This window comes from Mercenaria mercenaria, chromosome 4, assembly GCF_021730395.1.
Source record: "Mercenaria mercenaria strain notata chromosome 4, MADL_Memer_1, whole genome shotgun sequence".
Lineage (NCBI taxonomy): Eukaryota > Metazoa > Mollusca > Bivalvia > Venerida > Veneridae > Mercenaria > Mercenaria mercenaria.
Genome location: NC_069364.1, coordinates 27,628,761 through 27,647,110, shown reverse-complemented (window position 1 = coordinate 27,647,110; position 18,350 = coordinate 27,628,761). Strand labels below are relative to the sequence as shown.

General features: G+C 34.2%; 1 protein-coding gene across 1 annotated transcript; it reads right to left on the bottom strand.

Annotated features, from left to right (window-relative positions):
• Window positions 1-1,238: 1,238 nt before the first annotated feature.
• On the bottom strand, window positions 1,239-18,285 carry LOC123551306 (biogenesis of lysosome-related organelles complex 1 subunit 3-like). The gene is made up of 6 exons (XM_045340142.2): window positions 18,128-18,285; window positions 13,377-13,572; window positions 12,363-12,459; window positions 11,839-11,858; window positions 10,982-11,103; window positions 1,239-6,193 (listed from the first exon to the last, which is right to left on the bottom strand). The coding sequence occupies exons 1-6, from the start codon at window positions 18,227-18,229 to the stop codon at window positions 6,050-6,052; spliced, it is 681 nt and encodes a 226-aa protein (XP_045196077.2). The 5' UTR covers window positions 18,230-18,285; the 3' UTR covers window positions 1,239-6,049.
• Window positions 18,286-18,350: the final 65 nt, after the last annotated feature.

The following is an 18,350-nucleotide window of genomic DNA, read 5'->3' as shown; positions in this document are numbered from 1 at the left end:
TATGGAAATTCCCAAACAACACAACAGAGCTCTAGAATATCATAACTGATCCACCAATGATAATGAAATGTTTACACGGAAAATAAATTTAAATCATGCCTTTAAATTTGCTTGGAATTTGCAGATCCCTTCCATCAGGGTGGCCAACTCAGGTGACTTTTTGATATCACACACACTGGGCAATTTGCTCAATTCAGGTAACATTTTTGCTTATAATTTCCTTATTACTTGACAAACTTTCTTAAAATAAAAGCATCGAAGACAGGAAAATGGGTGCTTTCCTCCCCATAAAGTGTCAGCCAGATATTCTTGATACTTTTCTCAAACATTCCACTCAAATGTTTTTGACGGACCAACTGTGTACAATAGCATTTGAGCAGTGTTTGAAGACAGTATTGATAAAGTCTTTCCGCCTAGTAAAGCACTTGTTGTTCTGTATTTGACACTTTTTATTTTATCAAAATCCATCCAGAAACAAGGAAATTATACACAAAAATGTTACATAAATCAAGCAATTTTCCCTATGTGTAAGATATGGAAAAGTTACACGGGTTGGCCACCCTGTTGAATTATGGGTAAATATCTCAGAAGGAAACAAAAAGACCTACTCATGTCATTAGACCATATTATACACAATATCTTGATATACAACTGTGAAAAGTTTCATTAAAATCTGCATTGCAGAAAAAAATTCTATTATCAAAATTGTGATTTTCCAGAAGAATCCCATAATGAAAACTTGTGTGAGATCCATAAATTTGAAATCAGTCCAAAAAAAAAAAAGATCAAGCATACAAATCAAGCATATAAACCTTTCTTTTTCAGTTGGCTAATTTTCTTAGTATATCTTTTAAGTGTTTAATCAAATTCTAAAGAAAAGATATAATTAGAACATGCATTACTACCTTAAACAGTGTGTGTGTGTTCAGGTTTAGCATCTTTTTCAACAATTTTTCAGATAAACTACGTTGTCTACATGTAGACACGTGACATGATACCCCACCCAGTCACATTATACTGACACCGGGCTGACCAGTCCTAGCACTACCGTCTTAATGCTGAGCGCCAAGTGTGGAAGCTGCTAGTACCATTTTTTAAGGTCTTTGGGTATGACGCGGCCGGGGATCGAACCCATGACCTCCCGCACTCAAAGCAGACGCTCTACCACTAGGCTACCGAGGCGGTTACCTTAAATAGAGTACTCTTTAAATTGCTTAAGGGCTTAAAAAATAACAACATTTCAGCTGAAATATTTATTCAATAATTTAAATATATTGCATACAATCTGGAATAACTATGATCATGAAACAATATTTATCAGAGATAAAAGGGACATGCAATTAGATAAGCATCAAATATCTGACAGCAACATAAAGAAATTCAACAACAGCTGTCAGAGACACCAACACTTAAATACAGTATTCAAAAGCATTGCACCTATGAAAGTTAAATTAATAACTTTGCTAAAAAGCATAATAAAGTAAAAGAACCTGTAAATTGAATGTTAGATCATGACAGTAAACAAGTGTGTAAAGTTTCAATCCATTCCCACAAGCAGCTATTAAGACACCAGTTTTACAAGACTTAAAGGCTTCAGATAATCATTAGACAGGTCCTGTAATATATAACTAAACCAAACTCAATTTACTTTTAAAGTTCAATGTTTCTGTTTAATCTCAAAACATTTTATACCAATCTGGAGGTGTGCCCCGTTAAAATAGAAAAAAAAATAATTTTGGAGTTATTTCAGTCTACAGGCACATAAATTACAATAGTATGCCTCTGTTTTGTATTTATTAGTGTACTGAAGTCTCCATAAAAGTTCTGTTTGTTTTCATTTGAACATTAAAATGATGTTTTTATGACCTGAATTTCATCTGATCAGAGGATTTGATCTTTATTGATACATACCATAAATCTCAAGTTATTTTGTGACACAATAATTAATTCTCAGTATTAAGTACCTTTTCTGTTCATTTTAGAACTTTAAATCATGCATAATACCATAACAATTTTGATGTCATTTTAATGTAATAACATTTTTTAGCATTTCTGCGGTAGTTTATTCATTATTTCAGCATTATTGAAACATTGAGTATAAAATGGAAGAAAAGTTTGTGTAATTGTTCAGAACAAATATACAAATACATTTAGTATGTTGTTACTTCCACCATTAGCTCCCAGTTGTGCACATGCACGTTCAAATTTCCTTGCATACTACTTCAATAAGCATATAGGGATGGCAGTAAGAAGTAACATCAAGATCAAAGTAGTCTCCATGCTGCCATGGTAACCTCAGTTGTTTTAATTGGGTTAAACTCCATTTTTCAACAGTGTTTCAGTTATGTAATGATGGTCAGTCTAACTTACCAGCAATCCTGAATTCTGCAGAAATACAGACTTGTTCTCTACATGTAACTGACAACTTCCCCACAATAATCAGGAAAGGTAGATAAATGACAATAGACACACATGTCATTGTCAAATCAATACCAAGGAAAGAAACCTTGCCCTGTGAGCAAACTCGCAACCCATTGACTAAAGTCCTTTGCTCCACAGACTTATCAAAAATGCTTAGTCTAGAATTATTGCACATAAAAATAACATAAATAAAATATTAATATAACTCTAACTAGTAAATTCAAAACTATTATTCAAGGTTGATTAGATTTCTAAATAAAATAAAATTTAAAGACAAGAAAGGGGAGGTAACACAAATTCAAAGAGAACCTGATCTTCAATTGTGAGATCATAAAAGTCCAAAGAAGTCTTTTGCCACACTGCTATTATCCTTATCATTTCTCAATCAAGAAAATGTGTTTTTATTTTCTCTGATTCACTCTCCTTGATTGTATGAATACCTGTCAAGGTACCAGTAGTGATAAATTGAAAATATTGATTTCTACATGGAAACTATTAATCCACAGTGAAAACAGCTTTGCGAAGATTCACATAAATCATACAGGCATAGAAAACACATTATAATAGCCTGTCAACCACCACACTGCTGCCGGATGTATATTCACTGTTGAAAACCACCCTGTGAGGCAACAAAACACTACTGAACATTTCAATTTTTGAATGGATAACAGTTACTGTTGTTATGATTATTCCTCACAATGTGGAATAAATTATTCACAGATATAAGAAATTTATTTCACAAGATTACTGTAAAATCATTAATTTTCCTGGTGAGTCAATCCATGAAATTTAATCCCAACAAACAAATAATTATATTCCTATTCCCAATCATTTTATGTACCAAAGCTGAAATCCACAAATTCATATCCAAACTGAATTGCTGTTTTGACCAAAACTACAGAATTTCGTGCTCATGAAATCAATTGAGTTTACAGTACGTTTCAAAGTGATTGTATTCTCTATGAACAGAAGTTCTTCTCTAATGCAAAAATTAATAATTTATATATACGTAAATTTCATCATTTTTTTAGCTCACCTAAAGGTGAGCTTTTGTGACCGCTTGATGTCTGTCATTCGTCCATCAACATTTTCTAAAAAATTTCTTCTTCAAAATTACTGGGCAGACAAAACTTCACAGAAATGAGCCTTGGGTGGCCCCTTTTCAAAATCAGGGTTGCCAGCACTCTGGGTGAACAAAATTCCCTGACTTTTCCCTGACCAATTCATGTTTTTCACTGACCAAAACCGCCAAACATTTAAACGGCCTCCTGACCTCCCCTATAGATGTCCAATCCTCCCATTATTTTTTTTCCAAATGTTTTGTTGTTTGTTTTGGGTTTAACGCCGTTTTTCAACAGTATTTCAGTCATGTAACGGCGGGCAGTTAACCTAACCAGTGTTCCTGGATTCTGTACCAGTACAAACCTGTTCTCCGCAAGTAACTGCCAACTTCCCCACATGAATTATCAGAGGTGGAGGACTAATGATTTCAGACACAATGTCGTTTATCAAATAGTCACGGAGAACATACGCCCCGCCCGAGGATCAAACTCGCGACCCAGCGGTCCGTAGACCAACGCTCTTACCTACTGAGCTAAGCGGGCGGGCTAAATGTTTTGTATTTATTTCCCAATATATTAAACATAAACATCAAACACAATGATAATAAACATGGTTTTCTTTCTTGTATGACTGTTTGGTGGTCAAGTCAATGAAACATAATTGTGACTATTGGTCAGTGAAACCTAATTATTAAGAGATACATATCAAAAGCATCTTTGCAAGACATGTAACTATCAGAAATCTAACATCTTTTAAGGTACACTTTCCTCATGGTAAAAACAATAAAGTATGGTTAATAACAAGACCATTGGAACCCTGCTAGTATTAGCAAAATATCTTTCTCAAAAATCCAAGATCTGTTATTATACAGTTTCCTAGAGGCAAAAACAATAAAACACCATGACTAATAGCAAGACCATTGGAATCATATTGACAAAGCATCACTCTCAAAATCCAAGATCTCTTAATATACAGTGTCCAGAAAACACCTGGAGTACCTACAACAAAAAAAGTGTATTAGAATAATGTTAGTTGTAGGCTCTCTTCGTGTGTCACTTTCCTACAAAATAACAAAAAAATGTTAGTTAGCTCTGGAGGCAAGGGTTGCAAAGCCTTTCAGTCTTCAAGCAAAATCAGTGTTTAAAGAAAAATGAGGGATTTAAACAAATTAAATGCATGTTACAGTATTACATCATTAAACTTTGTTTTTAATTACTTAAATTTAATGCTTGAAGACTGCCATAGCCACAAAAGTTTAAAATGATTAACTTCTTCGAGTTTTGAAATCATTTTTCCCTGACTTTTCCCTGACATTCCAGGATTTTCATTTTTCACTGACCAAATTTTAAAATTCCCTGACAATTCCCTGACCTCGAAAAAGAATCCAATTTCCCTGACTTTTCAAGACTGCTGGCAACCCTGAAAATTGTCCAAAGAATAAAAATCCATTTAGAACTGTTGTTGCCATGGCAACCAAAAGGAAAATCTTTAAAAATCTTCAGAAGATAGATTTCAAAAATATTTTGTAGAAAAGATCTCTAGTAACCCTCTACCAAAATTGCTTAAGCCATTTTTTTTCGGTAAAAAACATGACCGCCAGGGGGTGGGGCTTTATTTACGTATATGACTATATTGTAAATTTCCGGGGTCACTTAGTTTTTATTTATTTATATAGGAAAAAATACTTCAAAAATTATCTGATCATATTTTATAGACTGCTTACTTATAATTACTTGATGAACCTAAGTAAGTCCCTTGACTGTGACCTTGACCTACTTTCTTAATTTTTAAGATATAGCCTTGAAATTTGGATGACATAATATACTGTTTTGCACACTGATCTTAAAACTGACTTTCAGGGACCATAGCCTTTTTGTACGAAATCACAAAATTTTAAGCCCACAAAATGAATTGAAGAAGATTTCAAAATACTGTAGAATGTATAATTTGGTGTAGGCTTTATCAGGGCAATTTCATGGTAAGCAACTTTGTTTTTGGTGATTAAAGAATTCCTGAAACATGAGAGTTTGTATTTTATAACATGATGCATATTAGTGCTCATGAATATTTGGAAATCACAAGTGGCATTGTTCATGAACATTAGTAAAAAATAAAACCATAATGAACTTTACCAAAATGTCACCTTAATTCCAGAATGACGTGTTCATTTTTGACAAAACTGAGATTTTAGTGTCATCAGGTATGCCTCTATGACCTCTGTATGATGGTGAATATCTGTCCTTGTAGAACTAACATAAACAGGCTAAATTTTGGTTCAACAAGGTTGTAAGTAGTGTAACGTCATTTACACTCAAATCTTTGAACGTCGTTACCCAAACACTACCAAAAAGCTATTTATGGCGTTGTGGAAATAAGGCAACGAAATAATATTTTATAGAATTTGTAAACAGAAGCTTAACATAGTTCCAAAATATAAAGAAATCAATTGGACCTTCATGGTCTTTCTGTTTTTGTGTCAAAACAAATTGACCTTTTGTCCCGATGGTCCTTTTTTACATGACGAAGCACAAATGTTTATCACAGTATTGCACCAACGTTCTTTTCTCTAAGTCTGTACATCAGTTTGAGAATAATCAGGTCTTGCAGGCAATGTTATGTCGGGTAAAATATTGCAACTGCGAACAATGTCCACCTTGTCCTCTAAATTAAACAAGTCATTTGTTGTGTTCCGCATATGGTGTGACACATCCTGTACAATAAAAAATAACAAATTTTCAGTGTACGGAAATCAACAAAGTGATAAGACTGGATAATACTCTCAGAGAAGTTACCTTTGCTAACACATTTTTTTTATATATATAAATCTATGGGTGTTTAACTGTAAAAGTTTATTTAAGGAAAAAAAAACAAACTAGAAAAGCTGACATTGCTTTCTAATTAAACAATAACTTTTTTTTTCAAATCAGAGTTGTAGCACACAAATTATGGCCAGTCAAATAGTCATTTCTTAATACACATCTACACATAATGGATGAAACAGCCTATATTATGTAAAACTGGAGCTGTCTTCTATGCTTTATTAACAGCTTGCATGATTTTAAAGAAGGGGCCATAGTGGCCATAGCCGCTCACCTGAACTGGCCATTTGACCTTTAAATATGTATGACACACTTAAGTATAAAAAAACATAAAACAGGTCAAGAACCCCTGTTTGAACAAATTTGAGAGAGGACCTTACAAGGATGTTATCCACTTCATAAGGTGAGACGTGCCATGAGAAAACCAACATTGTGGCTTTGCAACCAGCATGGATCCAGACCAGACTGTGCGGATGTCTGGTCAGGATCCATACTGTTTGCTAACAGTTTCTTTAATTGCAATAGGCTTTGAAAGCGAACAGCATGGATCCTGACCAGACTGCACGGATGCGCAAGCTGGTCTGGATCCATTCTGGTCGCAAAGCCACTATGTTGGTTTTCTCATGGCACGGCTCAGGTGAGTAACTAGGTCAATAACCATAACTAATATCACATATATTTTGTCAAAATACAGCCCTTTTTCAGCAAGTTCCGAATTTATTGGTAATTTTTTTTTGTTTAGGTCCTCTTTTCTAGAATGTTGTAAGAGCAATACTTTTCAAACGTTGCAATCTTTTTTAATCATCACTGAATCAAAATGAGTATGTTAGCCAAGAACCATACCTTTTGTATGCATTTTGTCAGGATTATGACCCTTTCTGTACACAGAAAATTGGAATTTCTTAGTAAATTTTTTTCATTAGGTCCACTTTTCTTGAATACTGTAAGAGCTATTGCTTTGGAACTTTTTACACATGTTTGTTAGCATTAGATTAATAAGTAGGTCAAGAACCATAACTCTGTCTTACATTTTTTTTCAGAATTATTGCTTTTTTAACTTAGAAAATTGATATTTCTTGGGTCTTTTTTATTAGGTCAACTTTTCTTGAATAATATCACTTTTTAAAACTTAATATATTTTTTCATAATCTATAGGTGAGGAACAGGGCAAGAACTATAACTTTTTTTATCCATGTGGCCTTAAAAGGGCATGAGTAGTGCAGTAATTAGTAGACTTGACTACAATGCTAGTGATCCAGGTTCCATTCCCAGTTATGACTGATATCCTGACTAGTATTCAGTGCCAGGAGGTTTACTTAAATTAGTAATGTGCCCAGCTGTATCAGCCTAGACTGAATGCTTTGGAAATAAATATGACACCTACCATTGACTCTACTGAACAAGAGGACCATGATGGTCCTGAATCGCTCACCTCTTCCCACATGACTCAGTTTTGAGTATGATGTCGTTTTTTCTATTATTTGACATAGTGACCTAGTTTTTGAGCTCATGTGACCCAGTTTTGAACTTGACCTAGATATTATCAAGATAAAAATACTGACCAATTTTCATGAAGATCCATTGAAAAATATGGTCTCTAGAGAGGTCACAAGGTTTTTCTATTACTTGACCTATTGACCTAGTTTTCGAAGGTACATGACCCTGTTTTGAACTTTATCTAGATATCATCAAGATGAACATTCTCACTAATTTCCATGAAGATCTCATGAAAAATATGGCCTCTAGAGAGGTCACAATGTTTTTCTATTTTTATACCTACTGGCCTAGTTTTTGACCGCACGTGACCCAGTTTCAAAACTGACCTAGAAATCATCAAGGTGAACATTCAGATCAATTTTCATGAAGATCCATTGAAAAATATGGCCTCTAGAGAGGTCAAAAGATTTTAATAATTTTAGACCTACTCACCTAGTTTTTGACCACAGTTGACCCAGTTTCAAACTTGACCAAGATATCATCAAGATGAACATTCAGACCAACTTTCATACAGATCCCATGAACAGCCTCTAGAGAGGTTACAAGGTTTTTTTTATTATTTGACCTACTGACCTAGTTATTTGACCTACTGACCTAGTTTTTTACGGCACGTGACCCAGTTTCAAACTTGACCTAGATATCATCAAGGTGAACATTCTGACCAATTTCTATGGAGATCCATTCACAAGTATGGCCTCTAGAGAGGTCACAAGGTTTTTCTATTTTTAGACCTACTGACCTAGTTTTTGACCGCACATGACCCTATTTCGAACCTGACCTAGATATCATCAAGATGAACATTCAGACCAACTTTCATACAGATCCCATGAAAAATATGGCCTCTAGAGAGGTCACAAGGTTTTTCTATTATTTGACCTACTGACCTAGTTTTTGATGGCACGTGACCCAGTTTCGAACTTGACCTAGATACCATCAAGATGAACATTCAGACCAATTTTCATACAGATCCCATGAAAAATATCGCCTTTAGAGAGGTCACAAGGTTTTTCTATAATTTAACCTACTGACCTAGTTTTTGAAGGCACATGACCCAGTTTCGAACTTGACCTAGAAATCATCAAGGTGAATGTTCTGACCAATTTTCATGAAGATCTTTGAAATATATGGCCTCTAGAGAGGTCACAAGGTTTTTCTATTTTTAGACCTACTGACCTAGTTTTTGACCCCACGTGACCCAGTTTCGAACTTGACCTAGATATCATCAAGGTAAACATTCTGACCAATTTTCATGAAGATCTTGTGAAATATATGGCCTCTAGAGAGGTCACAAGGTTTTTCTATTTTTAGACCTACTGACCTAGTTTTTGATGGCACGTGACCCAGTTTCGAACCTGACCTAGATATCATCAAGATGAACATTCTGACCAACTTTCATAAAGATCCCATGAAAAATGTGACCTCTAGAGTGGTCACAAGCAAAAGTTTACGGACGCACACATGGACGGACGACGGACACGGCGCGATCACAAAAGCTCACCTTGTCACTTTGTGAGCTAAAAACAAGAGCTCATAGAACACAAAATGCACCCCCCCACCCTCCCTTTGATGCATTCAGTAATTGCACAAGGAACAGAAATCATTTGGTCAGTGTACATAAAAGTTCTACTGTTCTGGGTCAATGTGACCTTGACCTTTGATCTATTGACCTAAAAATCAATATGGGTCATTTGCTGGTCATGATTAACCTCCCAATCAACTTTCACGATCCTAGGCCAAGCATTCTCAAGTTAACACCAGAAACGGTTTAAATGTTCTGGGTCACTGTGACCTTGACCTCTGGTCTCAAAATCTATAGGGATCATCTGCTGGTCATGACCAACCTCCCTATCAATTTTCCTGATTCTAGGCCAAAGCATTCTTGAGTATTGTCTGGAAACCATTTAACTGTTTCGGGTCACTGTGACCTTGACCTTTGACCTACTGACCTCAAAATCAAAAGGTCATCTGCTGATCATGATCAACTTCCCTATCAAGCTTTGTGATCCTAGGCCCAGGCATTCTCAAGTTATCATCAAGAAAAGGTTTAACTGTTCCAGGTCATTGTGACCTTGACCTTTGACCTACTGACCTCAAAATCAATAGGGATCATCTGCTGGTCATGACTAACTTCCCTATCAACTTTCGTAATCCTAGGCCCAAGCGTTCTTGAGTTATCATCCGGAAATCATTTAATTGTTCCGGGTCACTGTGACCTTGACCTTTGACCTACTGACCTCAAAATCAATAGGGGTCATCTGCTCCCTATCAATTTTCATGATCCTAGGACCAAGCGTTCTCGAGTTATCACCCGGAAACGGATTGGTCTACTTACCGACAGACCAACATCTGCAAAAGGATTTACCCATCCTTCTTTGAAGGGGGGCATAATAAGATGTTCTATCCATTCTTGGTGTGCAATAACCATGACTAACAACTCTAAACAAGAAACCTTTAAGTCAAGCACTTAAAGACAAGCACTGACACCCAAAGGTGGAATGTATTTATTACAAATATTTCTTTATATCATCTTGCAGACTTATTTTTGTATGTTGTGCATAATTCTGCCAATCTACAAAATGTAAGCCTTCATAAAATAATTAAGAAAGCACAACATGATAAGCTTTTTTGACCGTTGACCTACAAATGCCCTTGACCTTGGACGTAGTGACCTGGGTCATGTGTTCTGCATGTCATCTTGACCAGATTAATAAAGGATGTTAGTTTAATGAAAATCTTCCCAGCTGTTTAGACCATACTGATAGGATAAGCATTTAAGCTATTTGACCTTCACCTTGGACCTATTGACCTTGGTTTTTGTACATACCATCTAAATGAGGTCAATAACTGGTGATAGTTCTATGAAAATCTTTCCAAGTGTGACACTGACTTTGGACCTAGTGACCTGGGTTGTACACACTGCATGTTGTCTTTGATGAGGTAAATAACTAAGGCCAGTTTTATGAAAATCTTCTCTGCAGTTAAGATATGAAGGAGACATAAAATACAGATAGACCGACTGACAGACATGCTCCCATATACGTTGTATCTGGTGGTTTAATAAAGAGGTATTTTATTTACCTACTCATAGGGGTTAAATTTCGTGGACTGATGCAACAATAAAATCCACAAATATTCACCCCTACAGATAACATTCTGACAGTACTAAGAAGAGACAAGCTTACTTGTATAGCTATATGTGACCTCTGAAGTTGCACTGTCAGGTTGTGTAGATCTTTTGCAGCCTGTGTGTAACTTTGATGTATTGTGTCTACAATATGTCTTCTCAGAGCAATGTTTCTCTCTCCTGTAAACACATGTACTGTGTACTTCTACACCAAAACAGCATACATTATCATTTAAAGGGCAAACACAAATATATATTTGTTTATATACAATGTACTTAATAAAAAATGCATGCAATGAAATGCCAATTATATTTGCTTTAGTTTTCTTAATCAAACTCATACTAGTGACCATCCAATAAGCAGTCATAAGACTAGTCCAACACTATGCATAATAATTTTCATTTCAAATTGACTTTACTGAACATTAGGGGAGGTAACTCAAGTTGGTTAAATCAGCTGTCCAAAACTTAATCCAGAACATGGCATAGTTATCACTTTCGTTTCAAACTGACATAATAGAGCATCAGGGGAGGTAACTACAGTCACTGATTTAGACTATCCAAAGCTCTGCAATGCTTACTTGAATGGTCTTTTATTATACAATTTTATAACGTAATTGTCTAATTGACCATTACCCTTCTAAATTTCTAAAATGGAATGGTCCATCGTTCAATTTGGGCAGTACCATTTATTATTCGAAAGGGTGTTCAATGAAAATTTACTGACTAAATATTGAACAGTGCAGACCATGATCAGCCTGCACATCCGTGCCTGATCTTGGTCTGCACTGATCACAAAGGCAGAATCACTTGCCGCCAGCAGGCTAAAGGTTAAACAGTAACCCTTCAGAAATACTGTTTTCATCACAGGATATTAAACATGTTGAAAACAGCAGAGAAACAATGCATACTTACTTAATTTTCTATTCAGAAGTCTGAAATACATAGAAAAAGATTGTATATTTATGAATTTTCTAGACACTGATTTCACAAAATAAAGCTAGAAATGATTTAAACATTAAAGATCCAAATTCAAAATATTTAACTCCTTCTCTGCAATTACTGCCAAAATTTCTGCCCAGAATTATGACATCCTTGACAGATGCAGATCTAAATGCTACCATTGTTGTGATGGGTCTTTTCAGCAATTTTCTACTTAAGTGTATGCAACAAATTTATTAAGGTAGTGCTTTATAGTTATAATACAATATAATTAGGTTTATTCTAAATTGTACAAGTAAAAAGCATGCTTAATAATACCCGAACATGCTTATTTTAATATTATATTTCAATCTGCAACCTGGTACTTAATGGTACTGTTGCGTTAATCAACCAAACTCTTCTTATACAATAACATTAAACACACAGTTAACACTTCTTGTTTCTTGATGTGATCCAATGATATTTTTTTGGGACATTTGTTAAAGAAATTTACTTACGTATTATATTTTGGCTTTGTTTCTTTCTGTTGTATGGGAAATGGTGGAGACTGTGGAGATGATATATCACTCGTGTCTCCCTTCTCCGATATGTTCACTGCCAATATACAATACCAAAGACATAAAGTGTTAGCTTAACCTTTACTCTGCTGAACTCCTATAATGAACCTGTCCATCTTTCTATTTGGACAGTACCATTAACTGTTTAAAGGGGAGCTTACCAAAAGATACTGACTGAATGGCCAACAGTGCAGATCACTTGTTGCACTGAAGGCAGAATCAATTGTGTCCAGCATGATATTTGGTTAAAATCTAATACTGTAACAGTAAAATAATTTTGTTAGCAAAAAATCTTTGTGTGTGACACAACAGAAGTTTTCATTATTCAGAAATGAAATGCAAAATTTTATTTTTCAATTCCGTTTCATTTTATGGACGGCATTACCATGAAATCCTTGAATATAAGTCTTCACAAATAATAATCATTTGAACAGAACACAAAGTAAAAGAAAATACATTTTTTCCAATAAATACCTGTATTTTTATAACCAAAATGGAAAATGACAGTGAAAAATCTGCAGTTTAAAACTCTATATATAAATATCACTTTCATTTCAAACTGACATTACGGAACATCAAGGGAGGTAATTAGAGTTGGACACATCAGCAGTCAAAAGCTTATTCCAACTTGTGGCATAATTTTCACTTGAATGATTACTCAAGGTAAGAAACTCAAGTACAAGATAGTTTCTTACCTTGAGGAGTCATTTGGATTTTAAGTACAACTTAGTTTCTCACCTTGAGGAGTCATCTGAATTTTAAGTACAACTTAGTTTCTCACCTTGAGAAGTCATCTGAATTTTAAGTACAAGATAGTTTCTCATCTTGAGGAGTCATCTGAACTTTAAGTACAAGATAATTTCTTACCTTGAGGAGTCATCTGAATTTTAAGAACAAGTTAATTTCCTACCTTGAATAGTTATTTGAATTTTTTACAGCTGTAATGACACTTACCATTCAAAGGTAAGACTTGACCTTCACTTGTTACAATTTCAAATTCCTCGTCACTTTCTGATGCTTCACCTGACACTATGACACCAATCTTTGCCGACTTATCACCATCTACCACTCCACTCTTGGTGGACTGTTCATCTTTTAGAGTGCTCTCACTTCCTGGTTCACTTGCACCAGCAATGTCTGCTGGCTGTGTCTGTAAAATAGTCAGTTTAGAAAAATTTATTTAGAAGGTGTTTTCACTTCAAAAACTTAAAATATCCCATCTAAATTATTTAAGTATTCATATGAGCATGGCCCATAATACAGTACGTCCAAAATGAAAAGTTCCAATGGACACCCATCACCGTGACACCAGACTAGCGTGTTCAAAGAAATTTGACCACCCAGCTGGGTGATTTCACCGCAAATCGCGGTGAACAGCGTGTCCGGACACGGTGCTCGCCGAACATGCTGTTTCGCGGTGAAATCGCGGCGGATTGCGGTGTTCATGATATTGTTTTAAAATATGCTATTTTTCATTTTTTTTAACCAAAAATTAAAAGATATATTTATGTGTATGTTAACACAAAAAAACATCGTAATTTTTCAGTTTCAATGTTCGTCTGCAAGGTAATTTTGGAAACTTTTCGTATTTTGCAGGTACAGCACTTGACACGAAGCGTATACGACGAGACAGTGCTTAATAAACAATAAAACTTGTAAATTCAGTTGTTTTATTTAGAGTTCACTTTTGCAGTTTTGTATGTTTGTTGCAAACTTCTGTTGTTATACTAACAATTACTTTAATACGATTACGTTATTTAAAACCCTAACGATTAATCTTCGTTCACAGTTTGGCATGGAGTTAGATAATTATTTAAGAGGTAAGTTACCAGTTAAAATTAATAGTTTTTGAATAACTTGTTAATTTGTAACGAATTTATTTGCTTTTGTAAATATCAAAAAAGAATTTGAAATTTAATTTTAATGCAATATAGAATATCGGCATTAAAGTTTTCGCTCGGGAAACAGTGCTATTCACTTAAACTAAACAAAGTAATTATCCATTTAAACATTTAGATGCTTGTCTACATGTCTGAAACAACAAATTAATCGAATTATATCACGTGACATTTCAAATTTTAGGAAACTATTAATGTGTAACATACAGCTGTTAAAAATTATGTTTTATCTGCTTTTTTTCAGGGCAAGATTACGAAAAATAGTGCTGAGTAAGAGCCTTTGAAGCAACAACTTACAATTTAATATATATATATATATATATATATATATATATATATATATATATATATATTTTTTTTTTCTTTTTTTTTTTTTTTTTGTAAACATAATTTTATTAGCATTAAATGTCATATATGTTTATAGCCTCATATAAAACAAAAACCTGTGTATCGGTAATGCTTACAGAAATTATTTTGTGTTTATTATATAATTCATATTATGTATTCACTACTGACAAAAATTGTTTATTCTCCATTCTGTATTATTTTCGGCAAGATTAAGATACTTTCATATTCGTAATATTTGCATATTCGTAATAACGTATATGATCTTTTTCATAAAATTTTGTCTGTGTAATAGACTAAAGGGAACAGAAACAACATATGAAATAGAATTATACTGTTTAGTTTTAACAACTGCACGTGTATTTGTCACGTTATGTGTGTGATTATTACATGATGATTTATAGAATATGTCTGTCTGTATGTATTTTGTGTAAATAATCTTCGATTGTTGGTATCGTTTGTATCTATGTACATGTTATGAATAAGAAATAAAATCAAATGGAAGCATTATATGAGAACGCAACTTAGCAAAATATTTTTTTCTTTCTAGTGTAAATCATTCTTGGCTTTATTTGTTTGAATTGTTTGTGCTTCCTAATAAATATTATATTCTGTTAAATTTCGTATAGAAAAAAAGAGAATTAATAAAAGATATAGAAGCCCGATTTTCGTTTTCTGCTTCTTCCCTCCTCTGGTGTTGTGCTGTAATTTTCACTCTTGTTGAAAGTTTCTACCAGTACCCATAAGTAACTACTTTACGTTTTCATTATTTATTATAAACCATATGGAAATGATACATATTTTTTAGTGGCTTTAAAACATGCTGTAGTGAACAGTCCCGCACGACGGCCAAAAATCTAGTCGTATGTGATTATCACTACTGTCGTAGTCCAAGCAAGACTGTCTAGCTGAACGTGCCTCACGTATGACTAGCTTTAGGACCGTGCGGGACCGTATTACTAGCCACAAGCGCGTCTTGCTCCGAAACTTCTTCTGTTTTTTTTTTTCTCTTCTATTTTTGATATACTAGTAGTTGGTGTGTACCTGAAATATAAAACAATTGCTTCATAACTTTTGATTTATCCCTTGTTTCATTGTAAATTTTACGATAATACATCATTGCAAATTGAAAATAAACAAGACTTCATGTACAAGTGAAAATGATATTGATTTAAACATGATCATCGGTCAATTTTCATGACTTGAAGTTAAAATTAACTGTTTGAAACTGCATTTTATAGAAAGAAGTTTTACTTGAAAACTATAAAATTTAAATACTCTTTATTGATGTCGACAATTACCTAATTAGCACTTGTTATACCAACATGAACTTATTAATCATAAGTAACTTACCAAATAATTTCGCAACATGTGAAAATTGGCAAACATGCTAAACGAAAGAAAGACTTAGGCAGTTTAATTGCAACAGAGGTGAGTAAAACATTTATTCCAACATGTAATGTTAGTAGTAATTGTTAGTGGACGTTTTAACATTTTTTACATACAACTATGAACATAAACAAAGGAAACAAAACAGTTTATAATTACACATCTTACAAGCTTAGTGTTCACCTGAAAACAGAAAACAATATTGTTAAAACAAAATATAGGAGCAAAAATTATCTTTCTACAATCAAAAACGAGATTAACTGAGACGATCTGAACACGGAGAATCACCGCAATTGTACACCGTGACGCACCGTGTCCGCTGATCGCTAGGCAGCCGATAACGGACTCGGTGTCCGTTTCGATGTGCTAGCGTGTTCGGGACACCGCAAAAGGACACAGTCAATCGTTTTTTGTCACCGAGGTCGCGCGAAAAATTGACTTTTCATCTTGGACGTACTGTAGGTCTAAATCCGAAATAAAAATTTCCCTCCCCCCTCTTCCCCTATTATCTGTAAAACTTTCCCCTGGGGGCAACTTTTTTCTTATCTTATTTTAATATAATATATAATAAAAAAAAGATCACTACGAACGATTCCATGGATATGAAAAAAAGATGAAAATACAAAATAACACTCAAGATCACTTGACCACTTGAACTAGTCTAAATAAAGAGACCTTAGGTAGACCTATTTTACATTCTGATATTTCACGTTGTCTTCCTAGGATATCGACCAGTCCAAAAAATGATACTTAACTCTTCAGTACAATTATTTGGACAACCACTTGAACTAGACTGATGGTAAGAGAAAATCATTCTGTTAGAGCCACAGACAATACCTTGTATCCTGGCTCTGTTGCTAAACTTGACTGTGAAACACAGCTCAATGGTAGAGGCTAGGGGTTCGATTACCAGTCACGTTATGTAAAAGCTTTATAAATAGTACTGGTAACTCCCTTAGGAGGTAAATAAGCCTCAAGGTAAGTATCTTGTTACAAGTTGTCTTTTAATTATATATGCGACATTAAATAAAGCTTACTTTAACATCTGAATTCTTATATTCCTCAGATCAGAAAACTTTGAAGCAAGTTATCTAAATATTTACATGTAGATAGTAGATCTAATTTCTAAGTAGGAATTTTTTAAAGATGCTAACTGCAAGAAATTGTAAGTTAACAAAACAGTTGTTTTATGATCAATACCTGTTCTCAGTTCATTTTAAAAGGCTAAAAGACAATAGGTTGACATGATATAGGAGAGATCGTGTTTGTATACAAATCCGGTGTATTTTCTATTTTTAGAACTGATAAGACAGTGATCGGGTGGGCAGAAGCCGATCGTCCATGTTTTTTGTAAACAGTGATGCTTTTCTAACGGTCTAAACTTTCTTAAAACACAAATTACATAAATAATTTTTTGATCAATGGAAAGGTTATAAAACAAGCAATTTATTGATTACTTTTAATTGTTATTTCGAAATAAAATGGATTAGTTATGAACGCTTAACTTACACTGTTTTACTAAAGGTTGTGAAAATCACTACGCCGCTTTTAAAATTATATGTCATTTAAAACGGTTATTCATTGAAAAAAGATATTTGGATACAAAAATATGAAGATTGTTAGTATTTCAAATCTTTTTGAATTTTTAAAATCCATAAATGAGCAAAAAAGTTATTAAAAATTAAAAATTCTGATTCAATACGCAAATGGTGTTAAAAACACTTGTTTTGCCAACCACCAGATAAACAGGTGTTAACGCGTGACGTCACGGCGATCTCTCCTATTGTATTGCTCTGACCACGCCGGGCTGTCCAGACCTGGGCTTGTGATTAGCGCTTCAAAATGCAATATAATGCTGTTTTGATCAAGATATTCGGGATGTCCTGATGGTAATCAGAGTGATGCACATGCAACTTACCTGAATGAAACAGGTGAAAATCGGTGTACCATGTTAAACTGGCATATACAATCCAGCCAACCTATTGGCTGACAGTTATGGTGGGAGGGAGGCTGGCACAAGTCACTGTGATCGTTTCAAATTATCTCTAAGTTGTCATTGAAATCGTTCCTTACCTCAGAAAAGTTTGATTTATCTGGTACAGTAATATCATCTTCATCTGATTCAGATGCCTCGCCTTCTACAATTATTTTGGAATTTTCACTCTTTTCATCCATTTTATACTCGTCAGGTGCTTGAAATCCACTATGAAGCGTTTAGCTGATTATACACTTGATTCATGAACCTTGTAAAAATGAACCTAGATTGTAATCAAAATCAAAATATATTCTAATCCAT

What these genes read in the sequence shown, in the direction of transcription:
- LOC123551306 (XM_045340142.2), bottom strand. Translation starts at nt 18,229, where the DNA reads ATGGATGAAAAGAGTGAAAATTCCAAAATAATTGTAGAAGGCGAGGCA. An exon ending in TCAAGTCTTACCTTTGAATG is followed by an intron (nt 12,460 to 13,376) that starts GTAAGTGTCATT and finishes GTATATTGGCAG; the next exon opens with TGAACATATCGGAGAAGGGA. An exon ending in ACTTCTGAATAGAAAATTAA is followed by an intron (nt 11,104 to 11,838) that starts GTAAGTATGCAT and finishes ATGTGTTTACAG; the next exon opens with GAGAGAGAAACATTGCTCTG.